Genomic DNA, 22926 nt, shown 5'->3' on the forward strand with positions numbered 1-22926 from the left:
GAACCACGCATTGAAGAAACAGAAGGACTATCTAGAGCATTCCACCAATTTATTTTTGTTAAATAGCAGAAAATCGACAAACAACATTCAAAGTTGTAACTACCGATCAAGAGCACAAAACACAATACAACCACCGCTAATAAATGATACGTATAACATAAACTGCACTGCATCACGAACAAAGCAACTTTCTCACAAAAGCCGTACCATAGCAGTATCCCGCCTTAAGCCGTCATCGGAACCTAACCAAAGCTTTCACTGGCACATCCTAGCCCAAGGCTGCAACGTCATTAAGTTCCGGATTTCTGTAACAAATATGCGTTGCACTTCTAAGTTAGTGATCAAATATAGACAAAAATGGCAGTGCTATGTCCCCACGTCGTCATACAAGCTCACAAGCTGACAAGCTACAGCGTCAAGCCTCTCCACCTCAGAATCCTTAAATCTGCCATCCTGCAACAAGACCGCTAATGGTGGGGCTAAGGGGGAGGGGGGGGGGCGGTCACTCAGACAGAATTGCAATCCGTACCTGAATTAGGCAAGCTAATCGCTCACCTTCTTACTAATAATCTAACAACCAGGTTAGGAGTTTCTATACTTAGGCAGTGTCAAGTTTTTACGGAAAACAGCATGAAAAATTTCATTGATGGGTCCAGTTTCAACACTTCGTTCATCACGGACGCTACAACGTTTCTGCTCGATAGAACTTGCAAGAACACACAGCCTTTAGCCGCTGTTCTCCGGCTGACCGTGCACGAGGATGGCCGTCGCTGACACTGACTTGATACATCGTGCCGACTGTGTTTGCAGGGTGCGCAAATAGGCTTGGTTTGCGACGTTAAGACCCAGTGATGACTAAAGTGGGCAAACGTGTTGCATTTAGCCACTGGGCTCGTTTGAGAGTAGCGTAAAGACGAAAAACGGCGCTAGGTTACAAGATGAAGGAAGAAAAGAAAAGAGAGCGAGCTGGGTAAGTTTCTTAAAAAGCACGGAAAGACAAAATTAAATTTTTTTCGAATAAAGATTAAAGACAGAGGGCAATGTATTTTTTTGTTTTTAAAAGATCCTGCAACAGGAAACACAAGTTTTCTCAAAGCAAAGTTACACAGGGAAGCAAGCATGCTAAGAAAGGGAAACAATACAGTTTGAAAACGACAATGCAGCAAAGAACCCTATCAGAACTGCTCACGCTTTTGAATTGAATGCAATCTCAGTCTGCAAATAGGGGCGTTTTAAAAACACTTCTGTCAAGCAGAACAAGAATATTAAGGACACGGAAGAAAATAAGATGGACTGTGCCCTAATCGCGTGGAGTTCTTCACCGACGAAGGCGTGTGAGTCGTCTGCGGTAACTGCGTACGGAGAAAAATCTTGGATGCCCCTTTTAAGCGGAGCGTGAGTGCCATTCTTTAAAGTAAACTCTGGCTGTGAGATTAATATGCTCGCTCAGCGCCAGCGGCTTTTACCTTACACTGGACAAAAAAAAAAACTGATGTTGTAATATTAGGAATATGATACTGCGCTAACCGATGAATTTCATACGACGCACTTATGAATGCCGTGAAAGTTCGGTGTTTGTGGCATACGGCAGGTCATCTGTGGCATACGGCAGGTCATCAAAGTATCAGGGATCAATGCTCTGTGGCGCTGACCGCATTCGACGAAGCCTAGGCGCAAAAGAAGCATCACTCTCCTGTCGAGTTTAATAGGCTGCTAGCGGATGTAGATCCTTTGTCAAAATTAAAACATCCAAGAGCTTTCATTCAGGGCCATGTTTGTGGCTCGTTGTGCATCAACGACGTTCTGTACCTCTGGCAGGTCAGGAGAACGCCGCCTTCGTCCATCCAGAACTTAGGACCACCAAGGATGCAACCAGCGCCCCACTACAGGGTTTGGAAGTAAACGGTTTAGAATTTATTTTTAGTACAGGCTATATCTGTATAATTCTCTAGAGAATTCCGTGGACGCAGTTGCTGGGTTTGTGTTTTTTTTACTTTTTTAACTCGGGGGCATTGATTTAATAGTTAAACAACTAACGGCATCGCAAGGGGAAGTGCACAGGCACTGGTACACAAGGAAGAGTGTGATTCGGAAGTCAATGCACTAATTTCCAAGAAGGTATATTTGGCACGAGACACTTCGCAAAAGATTTAGAAAATCGATTACTGTATCAATAGGTGGGAGCTACGTGAAAAGAATGAAGAAAACGCTACATGACCGCACAAAGATTGCAATGGGAACCAAGCTCGCTATCACCCACTGTACACTTTAAAAATTTGGCCCACGTTACGCGTCACCTTCACTTGCTTATTAACTAACAGCTACACTGTGTTACTCCTCGTTTTGCTAAGCGCTCTTTCAGCTACACCAGAAGCTGTATGAATCTTGCTATGAAATTGTTTCTTTTTATAGAAAGGAGTAAGAAAACGTATTTAATCGGATTGTTGCAGCAAAATGTCCGGCCCAACAAGGGTACGTATGGCTGCTTCTGAAACTCTTCGCCAGAGGGTGGCTTCTATGAAGTGTGTAATACCACGTGAAAGCAGCTGTTGCATTCTTGTTGTGCTCGGAGACAACCCGACTCTCAATAAAATGCTGCTTGCTATGGCTGCATGGGCAGGGCGACACTGCTTGCAGCTATGGTTTCATAGAAGCCGTGTTGTCACTTGCTCTCGGACGAGGTGATCTATCGCGGTGTCTCTGTATGAGTTTTTTTCTGGAGAACACAAACTCAGCGGCTTAATTTAAAAAAACTTGTTTTTATTAACATGTCATCGTGATTGCAGGGTGAAAGAGGAAATTCTCTTATTCTTTAATCTTAATCATTGGCACTAATGAAATCCTCCAGTGCAAGATTAGGGTCGCTAAATCATAACACTTATCCAAAAGGGCAGCAAGCGGCTCTGGTTTTCTATCTTTTTCCAATATTGTTCTATGATTTAGCAATGGTAAATTTAAAACTCCTGAAAACCAGAAAGAGGCCACTAGAAGAGCCTCTTGTTTTAATGATCCAGGCTGCGATAGTAAGCCAACAAAATATTATTTTGAACTAGTTTGAGTAGAGTCTAAAATTGCAAGGAACTTAGCCCTACATTCATGAATGGCTGACTACATATCCTTTGCATGAGTCAGAGTGACCAGAAGACAGGAGAGGAGACAAATGTATGTGTGTCAGGCAGGTTTTTTTTTACTTTTTCTCTTCCCGTCACCCTCATAGCCTCATGAGATGATTGTCGTCGTTGGACCTGTAAAGCTGCTCTTTTGGGACTCGAAATGTTATCGTCGAACGAACTCTAGCATATGCTATTCACCTCAAAACGTGCGAATGCTAATAGAAACAAACCTGGCGGCAGTTTCGTTGAGCATGTGGTCGGGCCAAAATGGTGCAGTTCACAAATGTTAAAACTACCTTTTTCACATAAGCAGTAAATATGTATGCAAACACAATATAACATTGTTCTCAGGTGAACCCCACTGGGAGCGCAAGCAGGGAGTGTTAGTGTTTCCAAACAAATAGACGGGGCTCATACTGCCAAACATGCTGTGCACGAAATTGTGGAGGACACTCCTTCTGTGGTAAAAGCCTTCCCAGCTAAACTGAAGTTTGAAATCCTTGCCATTTCATCTACCTGTGCACTCTAGCAAAGCGGCATGGCGATAAGAAAGCAAAATAAATGTTTTCTTCCTCAATATAGATTCAAGTATGCCGAGCTAAGACATGAAGAATGCAAGCCTAGTAATCATATCAAACTTGAAACCATAGCGCACAAAACAAAACGAGTTGGCAGACAAGAAACGATGGCTAAGCGTTCGTACTCATCTTTCTTCTGTCGTGTCGCCTTTTTTTTTGTGCGCCATTGGGAAAGATGGAGAGCGGCGCTAGTAACTGGTACCATAGCGAGCATAGGAAACGCACATCGCTGGCTGGCTACAATATATTCACACACTCGCGTGGAAATATGTGCCAAATTTCTACACAGCGTCTATGGTCTACCATTTAACTGACATATGCGCACTGGGGACTGAATTAAAGGTTACCAGCGATAACGAGTTGATGGATTCGAGGTTTCCATACTGTGGGTAAAGTTTTAGCATTCAGCCACCAGGATTCATACTTGAGGACCTCTCTGTGATGGACCTACCTTACGTTTTCAAAACGTGACGGAAGTAATTCTCCCTTGGTGTGAGTACTGCATGACCACTGGCAGTATTGGGCACACCTGCCGCTGTACCTTCTCCTCTGCGATTCACAGGTAGGTCACAGTGCCCCCGAAATAAGTAGGCTGTGACCAGGGGACTCTGGCCTGGTTAGATGTGTAGGAGCACCGGTAGACGATGGCGAACAGAACGAAGGCCACTGGGAAAAGGAGGCGAGAGGCGAAGTCCACCCATTCGGCTACCGAGCGCCGCTTCTTGAGGAACTTCTGGATGGATGACCAGTACGAAGCCCTTGCTGAGGCCGACACGTTCTGGGAGTCCGGCTGCGAACAACGAAGCGAGAATAAATATGGCGACGTTTAATGCATCTTCACCTACTGAACAACACACACGGCTGAAGTTGTCGGTCAGCAACGCCTGAAGAAATTTTCTGAATCTAATTTATAGCCTGAATGAGCCCTCTAAATGAATCTCTACTGAACCGATAAATACATAAAATGATGATTCAATGAATAAATAAGCCGATGTTTCATTGGCTAAACCACACAGTCAGTCAATCCCGTTGAAATAAACTAAATCTTAAATTTATCTATTTTATAATGCAGAGAGCAACATAGGAGAAACTGTAAAACACTGTGTGGCTTTTAACGTCGTCTCCCTTCCATATCTTTAGTAAAATAGAGACATCATTTCCAAGCACTTATTTTGGCACAGCAATCGTTGCATTGTAATGAAAAGATCACATATGGCATACACGGAAATGGAGAGTAGGAAGCAAGAGCAGCTCCACCTCCGCCTGTGACCGGCCAGCATAGTACACCATTATGGTTTTTCTAGTAAGCATTATACGACCGTGGCTGTGCAGTGAACAGAGCTTCCAACGACTACATTGTAACTTGAGGGTGGTGGCAGTCCGGAGGGAGGAATACAATACGTCCCAAAGCTTGAAAAGCAAACCGTTTATTGGAAGATCTTGTGCTGGCAAACAGAAGCAACTAGGCGACGGCTGCTGCAGGCTTGGCAGTCGACAAAGAACAGGATGATCGCCACTCTCAGTGGTGCTCAATTTCAAGCCGAGGAGCAACTTTAAAGATAACGGACGAAAGGCAACTAAAATGATGTCGAACATCATAGAAGTAGTTGCGCGTAGCTAATTCCTGCCATATAGATTTAATAGCCTCTCCTGTCACAAAGTATTAAATAAGGCCACCTGCACCCGCCGCGGTGGCTCAGTGGTTAGAGCGCTCGGCTACTGATCCTGAGTTCCCGGGTTCAAACCCGACCGCGGCGGCTGCGTTTCGAATGGAAGCGATACGCTAAGGCGCCCGTGTGCTGTGCGATGTCAATGCACGTTAAAGATCCCCAGGTGGTCGAAATTATTCCGGAGCTCTCCCAACAGACTCCCAACAAGCCTGCCGAGACTTTCCTAATGGCAGGCTTCTCTCAAGAGCAACAGAGCTACTTGGCAATCTAAGCCAAACACACAAACTAACATGGACACCTGGTCACGAAGGACTAGCTGGCAATGAGGTAGCCAACGATCTAGCCCGACATTTACCCAACTGGGCGGATCCTCATTTCTACCTCACGCCCATGCCTAGCACCTGTGGTGACAGATTAGTACATATTAGGCTGGAGCGCAGAAAATACCCACCCCTTCACAAAAAACTCGACTTCTTCGAAGCCATAGACTGGAGGAAAATTCAGACCTACACTTTCCCTAACCTGTTCATCCTACACAAGATTAGCCCCGCTCAATACCAGAATACATGCCCTTGGTGTGGAGCTTGCCCTACGCTCTACCACATATCGTGGGAATGCACAGCGAAACCAAAACATTTACCTGAGTCCAACCCGACATATGGGCAATGGGAGGTGGCCCTGACCAGCGAGGACCTGGATCAGCAACTAATGTTGGTTCAGCAAGTCCGTCAGTCAGCGAAAGCCAGTGGCGCCTTGGACTAGGGGTGCCACCCAAGTTGCTCAAGCAACCTTCCCGAATTACAATAAATGTTTTATCTCTCTGCCTCTCCCCTACGGCACCACTTTCTTCTTTTCTTCTTTCACTCCCACCTTTATTCCTTCCCTTACGGCTCGGTTCAGGTGTCCGCCGATATGTGAGGCAGATACTGCGCCATTTCCTTTCCCCAAAAACCAATTTTCAAGGCATCGTGCCTCCGGCGTCGGGCATGAAGAAGCAAAGCTTACTAAGGGTCGCGTTAAAATGAAACGTGTTAAACAGAGAGGCGATACGCATAGGCATCTTATAACTTTATTAATTTCAGTGCCAAATTTATCTTTGATGTGGCAGAACTAAACTACTATTCTCCCTAAGCTTCCGCTGGGCCGGTGACCCGAAAACGCGGGTTCGATCTCGACTGCGGCGGTCCCATTTCGGTGGAGGCTAACTGCTGGAGGCCCGTGTACTGTGCCATGTCAGTGTACTCTAGAGAACTCCAGGTCGTCGAAATTGTCCGGAGTCTTTCACTAGGGCGTCCCTTATAGTAAGATTCGCGCAGTTAGGTTGAACATTATAGAACCGAACCAAACCAAACCATCCAAGGAATTTCGTGACAAAAAAGACGGAAATTTTAATGCGACAGCGTTAAAGGATCCGTTCTCCAAAAAATCCAGTCTCGGCGTTGCTTCGTCGGCGTCGGCATTATGAGCGAAAAATCACCGTCCTGGCTCTGGCAGCTGCCAGCTCCCCAGAGAGCAACCTAGGAGGCGGATGGGCCACCCAAGTCACGCGACCTTGCGCCGTCATCACATCCTGCCCGCCGGATAGTGAGCAAACTTCCAGCAATGGCAGGTGGCAGTTACTTTAATGATTGGCCATTCTGGAAGAGTGACCTGGGTCACGCAAGGCCCACCAGTGGCAGCACCTGCCGTTGCTGGGTAGTGGCGCATCGCTTAACCGCTGCACCGCTGTGCGGGGAGGACTCCCAGGGATCTATGAACGTAAAGTAGAGAATGACCTTCTGCATATATGGTTATTAACCCATTACCCTAAAACGTCTTACCCTTAAGGCAGAGCTTAGCTGTCCCCTCCAATTTCTTTGTGGTACGGCGACCCAAATGCTATCGCAATAAAACTATTGGGCGATATATTTTGGGGATTTATGATAGTTAATTGTTCATGGGCGAGTCGGTGCACTTTCCTTCAAGAGCCAGTGCTTGGCGTAGTGGATATGGTGAGCTCTCGAATCTTCCGCTTATTTTCGGCTGTCAAACTCACTTTGCTCCAAGGGAAATACTTCGTAATGAGCGAGATATGTTGTTGCTAGGGGACCTTCCTCACTGATGCCGAACTCGACGAGTTGTCATGCGCCATATGACGACAACGCCGCCAATCACAGGGGCTGCCTTCTTGACGACAAAAGAAAGTATCGGAAGACGTCTATGCATGTCTGGAAGCTTAATAGAACCATTAGTTTTATTTCAGAGCGCGTGGGGTATCCTCTACAGAAAATATGGTTCGACTGCCTGGCGACTATAGAATAAAAGTCAGTATAGTGAGCGTTCGCTTAAAAAAAGCGTCTTTGAAGTAAGCTTTTCAACGGGACAAGAATAACAGGAAAAGATAATAAAATCAAATGTAAGGAAATCAAGAGCCTTCCGCATCGCACTAGAATGCCAAGTAGCGCGTCGCAGCTCCAACATGATTTCAGTAGTTTAGCAGCGCACATATGCTCCAGCCACGTACTTGCCATTCGCCAACAAGACACGAGTGCAGCCCGGAACTGAAAAAAGGATAATCTCTTTCGCACGAAGCGCATAAAGCAACCCTAAAGCTAATTAATCTAGAGTGCTCCTGAAAGCAACAAAACAAAATAAGAAAAAAACCGATCCGCGGCGCAGGGTGTGGGCGCCGCGAGGCTCTTGCATTTTACCCACGAAAGATGAGAAACAGCGCGCGCACGCGCGGTGGTAAACCTCAGAGGTAGCCACCAGGTCAGAAACTCTTCGTATGCCATTTTTAACTTGGCAAATTCTCAAGCGCCTTCCACCTGCTTCAAAAAGCCGTGCATGGAAAACCAATAGCTTAGAGGCAGTCGCATAGCGAACAGAGACCAGGGCATGCCTGAAGGATGTTTGTCACCGCACGGCCATTTCTACCAGCTGCCGGCATTCTTCCTGCCTATGAATTTTGCGAAATCAGTTGCAGAAATTTTCTTAGAGCGTATATCAGCGAGAATCTATTGTCTTCCAACGCTTATCTTGAGCTTATTGTCCGCAAACCCTAGCTGGAGTTGCGATCTCAAACTCGCGGATATTTCGCCTCTAAATTTTTGTGCTACGAGTAATTGGACTTAAAATATTTTGTCTTTGCTCAGCGTGGAAAACGCAAAAGATTTTAGAAGCCTTGAAACTCAAGCAGGCTGTATTTTTACTCAGTTCACAGCTGTGAATCGTACAATTGTGATGTTGTCGCCTCCTCCAGGAAAGAGGCCTGGCGCAGCTTACGTTGAGTCAGAAAATCAGCCACCGCCAAGTGGTTTTCTCTCTTATTTCTCACAGCGTGTCATGGGAACGACAAGTGTCGAAGATTTTGTGAAGCACAGCACTAACAATCTACTGGCATAATAAGCGTCCGTTAAACAAATGCTCGATATTTAAAATATCTACTATGTCTACCACTTAAACGAAGCAATGCGAAGATACTACGCCAGACTGTTGGCTGTATTAAACAGCACCTAAGAAAACTGGCGACTTTGGAGAGCCAGAAATTAACACAGTATACGACTGCCACCACTTTTCTAAAGTTCTTGAGCATTTGTTCCATGCATCTGCTTATGAATATATGTGCCGAGCCACGGATGAGGCAGGTTCATGCCTGATTCGTGCAGTGACAGTTAACGGCCATCAAAACAGACTTGGCGGCTCTCACCGTGTCGACGCCGTCGACAACCGTGTCCGGTTCTGGCTTGCACGGCTCAGGCTTCTTGCGTTCGCGTCGCTCCCTTCTCTGGAGGAAATCGACGAGAGTCACTTCGAGGAGGACCAGGAAAACGAATGCGAGGCACGTTCCGGTCCACACGTCGGCGCTGGTTGTCGCTCCGCTCCGAGGAACCAGCTGTAGGTTGACTACGGCCAGCACCACTGCGTGCGCCAGCAGTACGACCAGCGAGAACAGCTGTCGCAGCAGAGCGGCGGTTCGGGCGTTCATCCACAGGGGTATCCACGACACGAGCACCATCATCAGGCACGGCATGAAGAGCCGAATGAGCACGTCGTGGCTGTTGCGCCTGAAGGCGAAGCTGGCTTTCAGGCACGGGTACGCGCCTAATGTGCGGGGAAGATTTGGAGCATGGAAAAAAAAATGGAGAAAGCGGCTTTATTAGAAACTCTGTTGGATTACTCGGACGAGGCACGCTGGTACTTTAGGGTTCTTTATGTCAAATATTATTAGAAAACAACATGTGTTTACGTTTTAACGAATGCATGCAGGAAGTAATCCATTAATTGTTTTTGACATCCTGTTCGTAACCTCTTTGCTGCTGATCAGTGAGGCCTTCCTAACGGTGACTGACGACAGTCGCCGTGCTGTGGTCGGACACTTGTGATCTCTTCAGAAATCACTGCATAGCAAGAACCACATTCACATTGGAAAGAAACACCCACAGACAGGGACGAACGCTGCTCCATTTGTTAGTCCGCATGTGTGAATGTTTCTTCTTAATGTGAATGTGGTTCTTCCAGCTGCAGTTATGTCTCAAAAATGCAACCAAGTCACCCAAAAGCTCGTTCTACTAATGAGTTGATTGGTGGTTTGCCGACCAAGTGAAATGCCTGACATCCCATGGAAATGTTGAGCCGGGGACGAAGCAATATTGTTACGGTGCAGCATGCCCACTCAAGCACTATGTGAGATTTTAGCTTGCCGCGCTGGATGGCACTTAGAAATTGCTCTAGAATACAACGAGTAAGCTGTAGGGCTCCTGCTTTGGCAGCAGTTTGTGCTCGGAGCACTTTGAGAATGGACTACTGGCGTCCTGTTTGCGGAGTTATCGAGATCGCATACATTATTATGGCAGTTCTCAACTACCCGCAAATGCGTCGGCTAGCGATAAACTAGAAGAGTGTTATGAGGCTATTTGCGACAAGGGTCAATGACAATGTAACGAATGTTTAACAGACGTTTTTAATAATTGCGCTTCCTCAGCAATATGGCTGAGGAGGCAAGCGTTCCTAAATTTCAGTTACCTATACTGCCGCTTTTGTAACTTGTTCACTCGCTTTGTTATCGACATCTGTGGAAGACTGTTCGTTGGAATCGACATATTTTTGCCGCGCTTACGCACCCCCCTTAGTAAACGCAACAAAGATCTTGACAGTAAGTGGATACGCAGGCTCTGCACCTGTCCTGGTCTTGGAAGTGCATTGGGTCGTCGTGAGCTCCGTCATCTTGAAGTTGCTGGCGTGCAGGGTTTGGCTCAGCTGTACCGGGTCCCCTTTCCTCCATTCATAGACTATGTCGTCCGTTGTGTAGGCATCTTAGAAATAAAATGACAAAATTACTCGAAACCCACACAGATACGAAGTTCAAAACACATGTCATCTCCAATGCGTACTACAAGTTCTGTTTTCATAGTTCTTTGTCACGTCAAGAGTAGTAAAGACCAATATTCACGAACAGTGCCGCGCAGAACAATATATCCTTGAAACGTAGGAAATAGGGCAAAGAAGAAGTCGATAGTTCCGGTAAAGCTGAAAACTATATAATTTAAACACGACATCCATGTCTTCCGCTAGACAAAAAGCTGCAGTGAAGCTTCTACCAAAGCCTACAGTACTGAACCGCATGAAAAGTCATCTCTACAGCGCTGAGGGAACGTCCAGCTGATCCCGCTATCACGCGACGATGCCGGTGTCCTCTATATGCAAGGAAATCAATTGAGGCGTTGAAGCCTCTTGGGTTTGATAGCTGCCTCTTTACTCGTGTCTAGTTTTTCGCTTCACGACAAATACACCACTGCTGCCGACAACTTCGGCTGTTTTGCAAAAAAAAAAGAAGAGGAACCTGCCCCAGAATAAAACAGTGCTTGTGAAGACAGGTTGTGAAGACAGCACTGGGCCTTCCGGCTGTGGCTACTTACAGCTCGCCAAAGTGATGTGGCACACTTGCGTGTCAAATGGAAAGTTCTCATGCTGCATGTGGCACCAGAATTTCATTGACGCCCTGCAAGAAACGTGCAAACCATCAAATAGTGCGGTTTAACATCCTCAGGTGAAACAAGGGTTGTGGAGTGTCCCGGATAAATTTAGACTACTTGGGGTTCCCTAAGGTGTGCCGTGTCATATGAGCACACGGTAAAGAGCCTCAGGTGGTGCAAATTATACCAGAACCTTCCACAATGCCTTCCCTCACAGCCTGTGTTTCGCTTCAGGTCATTAAACCCTGCAATTTACAGTTTATAATTTTTATCAAACTGCATCGATGCGAGCAAGGTAAGAATTCGTCCCAAGAGTATAGAAACCTTTGGTTAATTTGGGCGCTCAATATGATCCTTTAAGGCGCTTTGTTGTGATCCCGGAGGGAAATAGTAATGCGCAGACGGCTACACACATAAAAACAGTAGGTGTTTTTCGAATGACCGTTATATGCAATGTGCTCCGTCAAGTCAAAAATTCACCTCTTTTTCCCCCACCCTTGAACTCTGTCTTAGGTAGACACTGCCAGAGGAAAAGACATTTATTGTAACTGCCCCCCTTTTGAAAACATTGTATTTAGATGTAACATTTTCACTGTCCAAGAGGGAATTTTGATTCTGATAAACCTTACATGTGGCTTTTAAGTAAATAATTTTGGGAGACATTGCTACGTGTATGAGATATATAAAAAGGCCCAATTTCTTGTGGAGTCAGAGCAACCACAAGTTCACGTAATAAAAAAATGACAGAGAATTTTTTACACAATTTTATAAACGTGCGAAAGATGAGTTACCTGACCGATAACGCCGACGATGAACACAGAGAATTCTCTATCTGCGCGCCGCAGATGGAAGTTGATAAAGAGGGCGATATGCAATGCACAGCGCGAGAGAGTGTTGTAGTTTGGTACGAGGCGTGTTAGGCTGCGGCGATAGTGTACTGCTCTCGCGTAGTGGCCGGCGAAGCTGATCTGCTTTCGCCGCTGCGGGTTCGAATCCCAGTCGCGGATATTTATTTGATTACTATTTATTTACTTCTTTCACTTGGCACAAACATACAAGCATCGCGAGATCTTCGCAAACCCACAAACATCTCGAGATATTACTCGGGGTTTATCCATCAAAAGAATGCTTTCTGAAGAATATGTAAGAAAGCGTTATGTTTCTGAATTCTTCCATTTCACCGTCCGGGAATGGATTTTTCAAGCAAAGATTTCGGGGGCTGCATGGGTACCTGCATAAGGCCACTGGGGTCAGTGCCAATCGCCCCAATACCCTGCGCTGTTCATGCTTCTGGATTTATGTATTTTATTTCTACTCTGTACGTATACCCTGAAGGGAGCACTTAAGCTTCTACCACTCAATCGGACCGAAAAATGGGTGATTCGCCCAAAGCGCCGTAGAGTTGCGTAACCCACCTGAGACTGTGCTGCACGGTGCCGTCTGGGTAGATGCGCACCATGACGTTCCGGTGCACGATGTCGTGGGTGTGTCCGCTCACCTCGTTGGAGAAGAAGGTGTCCGGCTTCCACATGGACGAGTCGTCGGGAAGAGTGACGAATCGGCTGGCCCCCTGGGAGTCGTCGAAGGCGAGCCGCTCGTCGCGCCACTGGTGCCGCAGCGTAAACTGCACATCGTAGTCCTACACCAAGCAAAGATTACCGCTCTGTAGAAGTGAGCTTCTCGAGCAGATTGCATATACGTCTGTTCAAAGAAAGCCCACCCGAGCAGCGTAAACACTGGTTCAGACTGAAAGGGGAGTCTTGAGTATTCGAACGTGTCTCGCGAACACGGAGGTGCTCTGTACGCCTTATAATTGCCTAGCAATGCGGTTGACGAAGTATCCCGCAGAGGGTAGCCAACAGCCGCCAAAACCAAGGAGCTCCTTGGTTTTCAGTAGCTGTTGGGTTCCGTCGTGTATACTATAACGAGCACCTCTGTTTCCCTTCACTTGTATGCTTAATAGTTTAAAGAGTACTTCTAACCTGGCAGCCTTGGTACCATAAGAAGAATAAGAGTGTTCTCGCAGAGCTTTCGCCCTCACCGTTCAACCACGCTCTTACGTGGCACTCGCGGTAAGACAAGAAGTGCAACGTCCGCCACTATGCACGATAGTGGCGCAAGTTAACACTCCCAAGGTTCTCTTACACTACTCATAATTACCCCCCAAAGCAGCAGATTGGACAGCCATGCCGTAACTGAGTTGCTAGAGCACCTGACGCGCAATTCGGAGGTCATGGGCTCGGATCCGACCGGTGGCACGTGGTTGTTTTTCCATCTGCTTTTATTAATCTCGCAGTGATAAAAACTACAAAAAAGACATCCCCTGTGCTTCTTGGTTACGGTGGCTGTTGGCTTCCGTATTGTATGCCATAACGATCGGCTCTTTTTTTTTCACTTGTATGCTTAATAGCTTATGGGTTGCCAGAACTTCTGACTCATCAGTTTTCAAATATTTTTTCTTTGAATTTACTTTCTGGCAACATTGCTTGCCTTTTTTACTCTTTACCTAGAGGGCCCGCCGCGGTGGCTCAGTGGTTAGCACGTTCAGCTACTGAGCCGTAGGACCCAGGTTCAATCAAGACCACAGCGGTCGCGTCTCGGTGGAGGTTAACCTGCAAGTAACTCGTGTGCTATTCGATGTCAGCATACGTTACAGATTCCAGGTGATGTAAATCAATCCGGAACCATCAAATACGTCGTCTCTCATAGCCCATGTGTCGCTTCGGGACCGCAAACATCACAATTTAAGTTTAAATCCTTTACATAGCCGCCATTCTTCCACTTCCCGTTCCTCCTACTGGCTGGCGGGGGACAAAAGTGTTCCAATGCAGACCGCTTGGCAAGATAAGACCCCTGCCAGAGACAATGGGGGCGAAAAGACTTTTACAGCTTTTAAGTACCGAAAGCGTTCATAAATATCAGTACGAACCGCTGCCACACGTTCCAAATGATTGCCCTCACAGTGCGTGGTCTTAAAGGCAGCCGTGCTTGCTAAACAACACGCAGCCATATCACGGCTGCAGGAAACTTCAATATAAGGGGTTCATCTTTTTTCTTTTTTAATTGAGCGTGAACACAGCCGCGTAACTTACAAGGAAACACGCATTGTTCGTGTCGAGGTTAGAGTCGCGAGGGAAGCGCATTCAAAGTATGGGCGTAGATGTCAAAAAAAAAGTTGTGACGACTAATACGCTAAGTCAGCTTTCAGTTTAAGGCTCGTGATAACCAAGGATATTCGGAGCCTTACGAGCAGAACCATCGACTGAGTGGCACTTCGCTCGTTTAGCAACGGGCACAGCGAGTCAATTAGCTTAAATGAATTTTGAATGCACGACCCAATTGGAAGCGTTCATGAGATCAAACGCAGAATCGGTAAAATGGTGTTAGGGGAATGAATAACTTCATCGACAGGCGAGAATCAGTAGAAGCGAGCATTCGGCTGGCAAGCTAGGCTGAAAATTCGACTGAAGACTAGATTCTGCGAACACTACTTTGAAAGCAAAGACAGCACGAAGGGCATGGGAAAGAACATTCATGCGTGGCATTTCGCTTCCGTACTCAAGCCATTATTAGGATTTTATATAGTACTGGACTATGGCCTAATTGGGATCTTAATAGGCTGTGCAGCGTGCCCGCCGTGATGAAATCCTCGGTGCTGGGATTACTGGTCCTGCCACCTGAGCACGTAGCCTCTCGCTCAAGCGGCCACCGTGCATTATTAGCGTACATCGAGATGGACAAGGATTAGTGGTCGTCTTACCATAGTGTCGTCTGAGAAGGCTGTTATGAGCCTTAAGTAGATGTCGACGCTCACTTGAAGGGGACCTGCAGAAAGAATAAAGATGCAGTTTGAGGGCACATACTCGAGACGCAAAGCTCTCTCTCACACCTGAGTGTGGTCACGTGTTCTGCAAATATGCCAAAACTCCATCCTCATAGTGCCTATGGCCAGTGATATCGTTATGAGAGCTAAGTTGCTTTTATATGTTGAAATTTTCATCACAGGTGAAATACACTTCAGAACGCAGTTGTAAACTTAATGACCCTGGAAAACGCCAAAATTCGGCAAGGTGGAAAATCTCATGTTTGCTGTTTCTCAGCATTTGCCTAGTGCGATAATACAGCAGAATACATTTACCCTAGAACGAGCGCAATTATTTTCGAAAATGGCACCAAAATGGTAATTTAGAAGCCATGCTGCCACCTGCCGACAAGCCAAAAAATGCTTTGGACGAACCCTGCTTGTCTTAAACCGGACACAGAATGCCAGAAAACACATGAAAAGCTATACTCGTGCAGCAGCTTGAATTCACAGTCGGCCTATGACGAGCCTGGCTTGTCCAAATCGGTTGAGGCGGGGGGGGGGGGGGGGGATAAAACTCCACAAGCGTGGACTTATCCAACAATGGTTTGTTAGTGAATGTGAGCGGCTCAGCAGCTATAGATAGGTGCGAACAGTGGTCAATTCGTGCTTTTACATAAGAAGGCTGTAGTATTATTTTAAAGTTAAAAACTGAAATGCAAGAGAAACTTATATTAGTGCTTTCTGTGATGCGCTATTATTTTCTATCTGTTTTCCCTGATTATGTCACCATTCTTCATTTTCTAAAATACATTGTTTCGCCCAGGAATGCTTTGTTGTATCATTTTCAGCGAAGTAAACAATCTCACAGTGCACCCCACAAATATTTTGGTCACCTGACGTTGAGGCGTTTCGATGACCCGTAGGGTGCAGGTAACGCTGGTACCTTCCGCGGTCACCAAGAATGTCGTATATGGTCTTCACGTTCCTCTCGTTAACCTTGTACCTGTGTTGGCAGAGATGAAGTTCGTGAAGCAAAGGCCAGCGTTTCTTAGGTTTGCTCCAATTTTAGCAGTCAGAAATAAGACAGCTTCAGCAAGCAACATAGAGCGGCTTCAATTTTGAGGTCTTCCCTCACCTTCTGTGACGACAAGGTGAACCATAAATGAGGCGTGCAATACTTCCGCCAACGCCTTTCAGGCACTGGTGAGTTTTGCTTTCAAAATATTTTCTATTGTACCGCGATATCTTCATTTCCATATTTTATGAGATTGCGCCAGTAAATGATTTCTTTGCTCCAGGGAAGGAAATGCAGTGGCTCAGCAGGCCACCTATTTATCACCGCCGTTATATCCTGCTTTCCTTCAAAATGATGAAAAAAGGGGGCTTATGTTTGTGAACCAAGCGTTCGCAGACAAGCTTTCAAGTCGTGAAAAGCCGAAAGGGTTAACGGCTTTGGGGATCTTTACATAGCAACTGAAAACACTAATCCAGCATGCAATGTCAGTTTGGCTGTAGAAAGAGCACTTTTATTCTCTTTGTTGCATCTTATCCTTGCTCAAATACTCTCAGCAAGCATAAAAACTAAAACTCTAGGAAACGTCTCAAACTTTTGTTTGGGGGTAGGTATGGTTAACCGAGTGCAAAACCACCAAAATTCAAGCTTTTAAAAACCTATTTTTACCCAAAAATTAAACGCTAAAGAATCCACCTTCTGTAGACAAATCCAAATAAACAAATACCCGAGCCCACATGCTTAAATATAGTTCAAGTACCCAGACAAATGCCGCAACACATGCCTTTGATGAGGGCAGGCACCGACACAACACCACATAACGTGGGAGTGCTCGGGCATAAAATTAGCAGAACAGCACACGAGAACAGTGGGAAGTAGCCCTGTCAAGCGTGGACCTGGAAGTTCAGCGCGAGCTGAATAACCGGGCCCGGGAGGCAGTGAAAGCTACCGGTGTCCTGAGCTGAGGATGCTGAGCACCGGACTTTAGGAAAACTTCTTGGTTGAATAAAGTTTCTCTATCTTTCTAGCCTTCACGTTCACTTTGGGGATGTCTTTTCCTCTACATCGATTTCAAATTGAATAATTTTTAATTTTGCAGGGAATTTTTATCTAAGATTGATTGGTACAAAAGTAAGCAAATATATGATGAGAGTATTTTTGAGCCGCAGATATTTTTGACGAAAGGTAAATATCCCGCCAGGTTAAGGCGCTAATGTGGATCCAAAAGCAGAAAGAAAAGGGAGGAAAATGGCGTAATCCATGCCAATGAGAACATCTTTTCTTAGCAATCGCCCTCGAGCCTTCTAGAAATACGACAGTCGCTACCACTGCTACATCGGAGTCGTTTACGCATTCACTGTTTTCAAGAGAGCGGCAGAAATGATTACGAGATAAGCCTTGTATCGACCGTCCTTCTTCTTTTCTAAAAGCGTTTCTGCAGTCGTTGCTGCTTCGTTCAATATTTTATACTAAGAGTAATGTATGTCAGCGTCTGCTCTGGCGACGTTTGTGTCGTCTGCCAAACTTTAACAAAATGGAAATAACGTGGCCCTATTTCACGTTGTTCATAGCGCTGTCTTATATAATAGGTGCTTTTGTTAACATTTACACAATTTGTATTTAAGAACTGTGGCAAATACGTCGGTGTGGTCTGTGCAGGTGGACTGTACAGCAAGGCTTACATTATGGACGTGACATAGCTAAATATCGAGATTATTGATTAACTGAGATTAACTAATAAATTGTTTTGTAGTGGTAGCTACATTAAGCTAGCATTTCGAGCCTTCAGCGTGGCGACGCAGTGGCGGTGGCGGCGTCGCCACCCAGTGGCTGCGCCACCACGCTGCCACGTGGTTGGTCACGTGGTTGGTAACGTGGTGCGGAGCAAGTTCCACTGGGTCAGCTGTAGCTATCGCGTCACTCCTGGTTTGACCAGAGCTAAACCATCGCCATTTTTTGTGTTAAATGGCAATATTATATCGAGCAATTGAAGGCCGTCAACATCGATGGCGAGCCGAGTTTTTTTATTGTTCCTCATCAGTAATGTGATTCCAAATATCGAGCGTCAAATTTTTTAGGCATTTCTAATCTCGTTCTGTTCGCTATCCCGCGTTGCATTTTTACAAAAAAAGTGTCGCTGCGCGTAGTATTGTCGCTGCAATCACGTTCACTGGTTCTACGTCATAAAACGAGCATGCATGGTTTCAAACCACGAGGTTTCAAACGCTTATTTTTGATATTCGATATTTCGAACCATACTGCTGTTAATGACAATTTAAGAGCTGGGCTCACCTTTGAAGTTGGTGGCCTTCAATTTCGCACTATAATATTGTCCTCTAAACTCTAGCATAACGAAGCTTATAAGTTAATGTTAATTACCAGTGTAAATATTGAGCAAGAATATACTGTCCGCCTAACTGTGCAATCCACCTGTTCCGAGCGCACGGATATATCTTTCATTGTCTTTCAAATAAAATCTGTAGATTAAAAAAAAATCACCCTCCAGAGCGCCCTTACGCTGGTCTTTGCGTTGTGCAGAAAGGAAACGTTATATCCAATGGCTCGATTCTCACAGCGCCGCAGAAACAGTGGAAGACAAAGCGGTGTTCCGGCTATCTTAAACTCTTCTTTGCTGCTCGTGACTGTCGTTAGGAAACCTATACGTTCGAACCACAACTTTACTTCTGCCTAATTCATAAAATCAGGCTGAAGACCATTACAAGAGCGCAACCTATTTTCGAGGGCACGCGGTAATCATTTAGAGCTTTCATTAGCATTAGTTAGAAACATTATGTGCAAGTTACGAGTTTACTCTTGTCGTTTAGGTACTTCGTCTGCTTATATTTACAAGTATTTTCTTAAAGAATAAAGCTTGAAAATGGTTTACAATTCCTTCTTTAAACGCGCAACTTTTGATAGTGATGGTGGCCAACTATTTTTACCTGTCGCGTCTGCTTCAAATACGTGGTGGAGCGTGGAATAGGACACAGACATGCAAATCGGCAAATTTCTGCAGTGTGGTCTTCATTAAACTCGACCAACTGGAACAAATAGTGAAAAACGTTTCTTAATTAGCTCAGCAAAGAGTGCAGGAATTGTTCAACACGACGTATAGAAAAGCGGCCAAAGTGGAGCTTTTTTTAGACTAAGTAACTGAACTTTCAGTTGAGCAGGAAACATCGTTGCTCGATTAGATTAAGAATAGGAATGCAATTTGTCGAAAATAGAAATGTCTTGAAATCTGGCCCTAGCTTTTGCGAGACAGCTAAATTACTGGAAGCAGATAGTAAGCATTAGACCAAGCAATGCTACACTTTTTGTTGCGTGAGGGACCTGTGGATAAATGGCATTCACCTCTTCCTCAAGACAGTGCACGCATGACAGTTGTATTTGAACCGAAATGAAAAAGGGAGTCTATTCTGCTTGCACAAGCCGCCGTATTTGTGAACACTTGTTGCTTGCACATAGCGTTGAGGAACAGGAAACACCCACTGTCCTTCGCAGAATGTGACCAGCGCCAAGAAGGTAATGCCAGCTTCCATCCATTGCAGCGAGCCTTTCTTGCTTGCACGTCGCCCGGACATGTACCTCCAGCCTGAAAACGGGCGCACACAGATATTCAAGCATCCTTATTAGATGGTTTCAGGAAGTGATAAAGAAACTTTATTAAAACGTGGCTGAGACGGTTAACACAATTACGTACGATTTATTTCTGCGTGCTTCATGCAAAGGTCGGCATGGATTCCGGATTTTTTCCCCGTGACTCACACCGATTGTACGGGATGTATCTGGGATATTCCGAGAACGCAGACGAACTATAAAGTGTGCGCTCTCTGTGACGTCATGCACGTCATCTGGAAAGCTTACACGGAATGCCTTGCCAAAGGCAACAACACTGAATATTTGCGCAGTACGCCTGTTCCTTTAAATCTGAAGAAAGGTCGGAACGTGAAGAAACCAAATCAAGGAGTGAGCTGCCTTCTGACGTCTGGGTCTGATTAGGACAGACACGGACGAAAACCATTATGTTGCTCCAGTCTTGATCTCAATTCAAGCTATCCGTGGCTCAATAAAATAATGGTTCTTTATTATAGGGAAGCGCTTAACTTCAGAAACGGAGAAAACGGACGAAACAACACGAGACACCGAGCGCACCGAGTGTTGTGTCGTCCGTTTTATCCGTTTCTAGAGTTAAGCGCCCCCCTTTAATAATGAACGACCAACTAGCCCTTTTTAAAGCACTGCTGATGTTAAAATCATGGTGCTCATTCAAACAACGTTGCTGGTTGGAGTGTCTAAAGAAAGGAGAAAAAGCGGTACGGAGGACGCTATTAGAGGAAGAAGGCGTCCGGGTCTCACTTGGCATGTCGCCGGCGACGTCACTCCTCGCAGGCGACGTCTGGCGTTGGAGGAAGGCGAGTCTTTGCAGCGCTACACAGCTGGCACTCCCTGACTGCCGCCTGAAGAAGGAGTGCGCCCACAGCGGGGCCCACGGACGAACCCAGACACCGGGGTGCGCTTAATAAGGAAGCGAAGAGGCCGTGCCAATCCGAGCCCTGCGGTGGTCTGCGGGTGTAGGGCGGCCGACCGCTGCGCGTGCTGCGACAGCTACATGCCGGCTACAATGAAACGAGGGATGATTCTATTCCTTCTCATAAACTGACAGGACAGTTTCCTCAGATTAAACGGAGTGCACAAAGTAAACAAGGTATTCCAAATATCCATGGGAGCTCCCAACAAGCAGTTTAAGCAGTGTGCAAAGTTTCGATTCACTTTTTCTTTCTCTCTATTTCGAACGTTTTCATACAGTTCTCCCGCAGAATACAAGGTCGGTCTGGAAAACATGCAAACAAAAAATATTCTCTATGAAACCTGAGGCACGGCTTGCACAACGTTTTGCCCTCTGCCGGAGCTAGCACCCCCACGCATGCGTCGCTTCTCAGCATCTTTTCCCTTCTTGCTGTAAGCAGTGCTCGGCACTCACTGAATGACGGTTGCATCCTCAGGCCACGAAACGGGCGCCAATCTGCCCAAAGGTGTCCTTGAGGGTTTGAAATTTTTTTGTTGAGAATTTTGCAAATCAGTCGTGGAGCTTTTGCAAACAACTCCGCGAGAGAAATATAAATTAGCTTTTGGCGGCACTAGTGTGTCGGTGGGCACTGACAAGCTGCTCATATTACGCTGACCCAGTGGTTCTGTCATACCGAACCCGATGCCGAAATTGCATGCGTCTTCAATTAAAACGTCCCAATGCCAATCGAGCAGACGCAAACGAGAGAGCATCCTATCCCGTTAAACAGTTTCGGAATCGCGGCAGCGGTGGCTCAGTGGTTATGGCGCTCGGGTGCTGACACGAAAGACCCGGGTTCGATCCTGGCCGCGGCGATCGCATTTAATGGCGGCGAAATCCCAGACGGCCGTGTACTGTTCGGGGTCAGTGCGCGTTAAAGGCCCCCAGGTGGTCGAAATTTCCGGAGCCCTTCACTACGGCGTCCTTCATAGCCGGAGTCGATTTGGGGAAGCCCCCATAAATCAAACTTTTCCGATCATACCAGTATAACCCACTAGTCATGGATCCGACCTACCCTGCACCTGTATCCGGCACCTGTAAACCTTAGACAAGTACAGTCGCGAGTAAAGAAGTTTAGCACAATGACGTCACCGGAGCGCCGAAAATCGCACACCTGGCACTTTTCTTGTCGGCGTGTTGGTAACCGTAGCGTCTAGAGTCGCTACCTGCAGCTCTGGTTACACGTCATTAGTGATAATATTTTTTACTCGCGACTATATTGCATTAAGGGAAAAAAAGCAGCCCACCCCCGCCGATCCCATTGATGGTAAAATACGCGGCGAACAAGTTGAACGCTTGTCAGTCTTTTTGAACTGTACGCACGCATGCAGTGAGATGTTTTTCTTTATACAGCTTAAATGTTATTGATCGTGACAGCGCGAACGTTGCGATCCGGGATGCTTAGTGGACGACTATTGGCGACTTGGTATTTCGGTTGCCTGCTGTTGGATGCAAACAACAAACCACTCCCTACAGGTAGAGATGGAAAATTTATGGAGACATGGAATAAAAAAAACGATGTAGTAAACTTCTACTGGAAGCCGTAGAACTACTTTTGGAAATATTGAAAACCGCTGAAAAATATTCAAAGCAAGAATATGCAGAAAATCTAAATATAGGCATGCCTGGAATTTAACGCCGGAAAGACTGTTTCTTTATTCACATACATCCGTCAGTACCTGGCGAAGTGTTATCCCAAAAACTGGCCTTTGCTGGCGTTTGTTATCGGTGCACGTTTTGCCTCCCAAACAAACATGTAGATCCAAGGAATACACAGGCGGAGCAACGCAGGAAGATTTTAGGGAAGGATCCACGGAACATAAGAGTTATTTTCTCAGTCAATACACCACGTGGTTTACGAACCTTGCGTGGTTTCAGACTTTCCAGCATGCAATTTAATGAATTTGCGAGATCCGGAAGAGTTCTGCCGAATGCTGACCGCACCAAAAGGTCAGCAGAAAGTTTAAAGAAAAGCCTTTCTGTATATACTCACAGAAAAGGTATGTTGAGGAAATTGCCCTAAAGTGTGACAACACGTTTGAGGAGGAGCTGCCTGAGATAATACACAACAGTGGGGCACCTTTGTTACTCAGAACCAATATTAGCGTCAAACCTACGGAATTCGATGGCGCGTAGTCGTTCCACCAACAAGACACTTTTTACACGGGGCACTCTCGGAGACTGAAAATTGCAAGGTGGCGAGGGCAGCCGAAGAGCGCTGCTC

The 22926-nt window shown here is 46.0% G+C and overlaps 1 protein-coding gene across 1 annotated transcript; it reads right to left on the reverse strand.

Moving 5' to 3' along the window:
• Positions 1-32: 32 nt before the first annotated feature.
• On the reverse strand, positions 33-20600 carry LOC144094041 (glutamate-gated chloride channel-like). The gene is made up of 9 exons (XM_077627899.1): positions 20492-20600; positions 19625-19727; positions 16014-16123; positions 15076-15140; positions 12731-12954; positions 11259-11341; positions 10521-10655; positions 9050-9444; positions 33-4481 (listed from the first exon to the last, which is right to left on the reverse strand). The coding sequence occupies exons 1-9, from the start codon at positions 20496-20498 to the stop codon at positions 4248-4250; spliced, it is 1356 nt and encodes a 451-aa protein (XP_077484025.1). The 5' UTR covers positions 20499-20600; the 3' UTR covers positions 33-4247.
• Positions 20601-22926: the final 2326 nt, after the last annotated feature.

This window comes from Amblyomma americanum, chromosome 6 (assembly GCF_052857255.1).
Source record: "Amblyomma americanum isolate KBUSLIRL-KWMA chromosome 6, ASM5285725v1, whole genome shotgun sequence".
In the NCBI taxonomy this organism is placed as follows: Eukaryota; Metazoa; Arthropoda; class Arachnida; order Ixodida; family Ixodidae; genus Amblyomma; species Amblyomma americanum.

Excerpts from the sequence above, each read along its gene's own strand:
- LOC144094041 (XM_077627899.1), bottom strand. Across the intron at positions 12,955-15,075 it reads CCTTCTCAGACGACACTATG|GACTACGATGTGCAGTTTAC; the intron begins GTAAGACGACCA and ends TGCTTGGTGTAG. Across the intron at positions 9,445-10,520 it reads CACTTCCAAGACCAGGACAG|GCGCGTACCCGTGCCTGAAA; the intron begins GTGCAGAGCCTG and ends CCCGCACATTAG.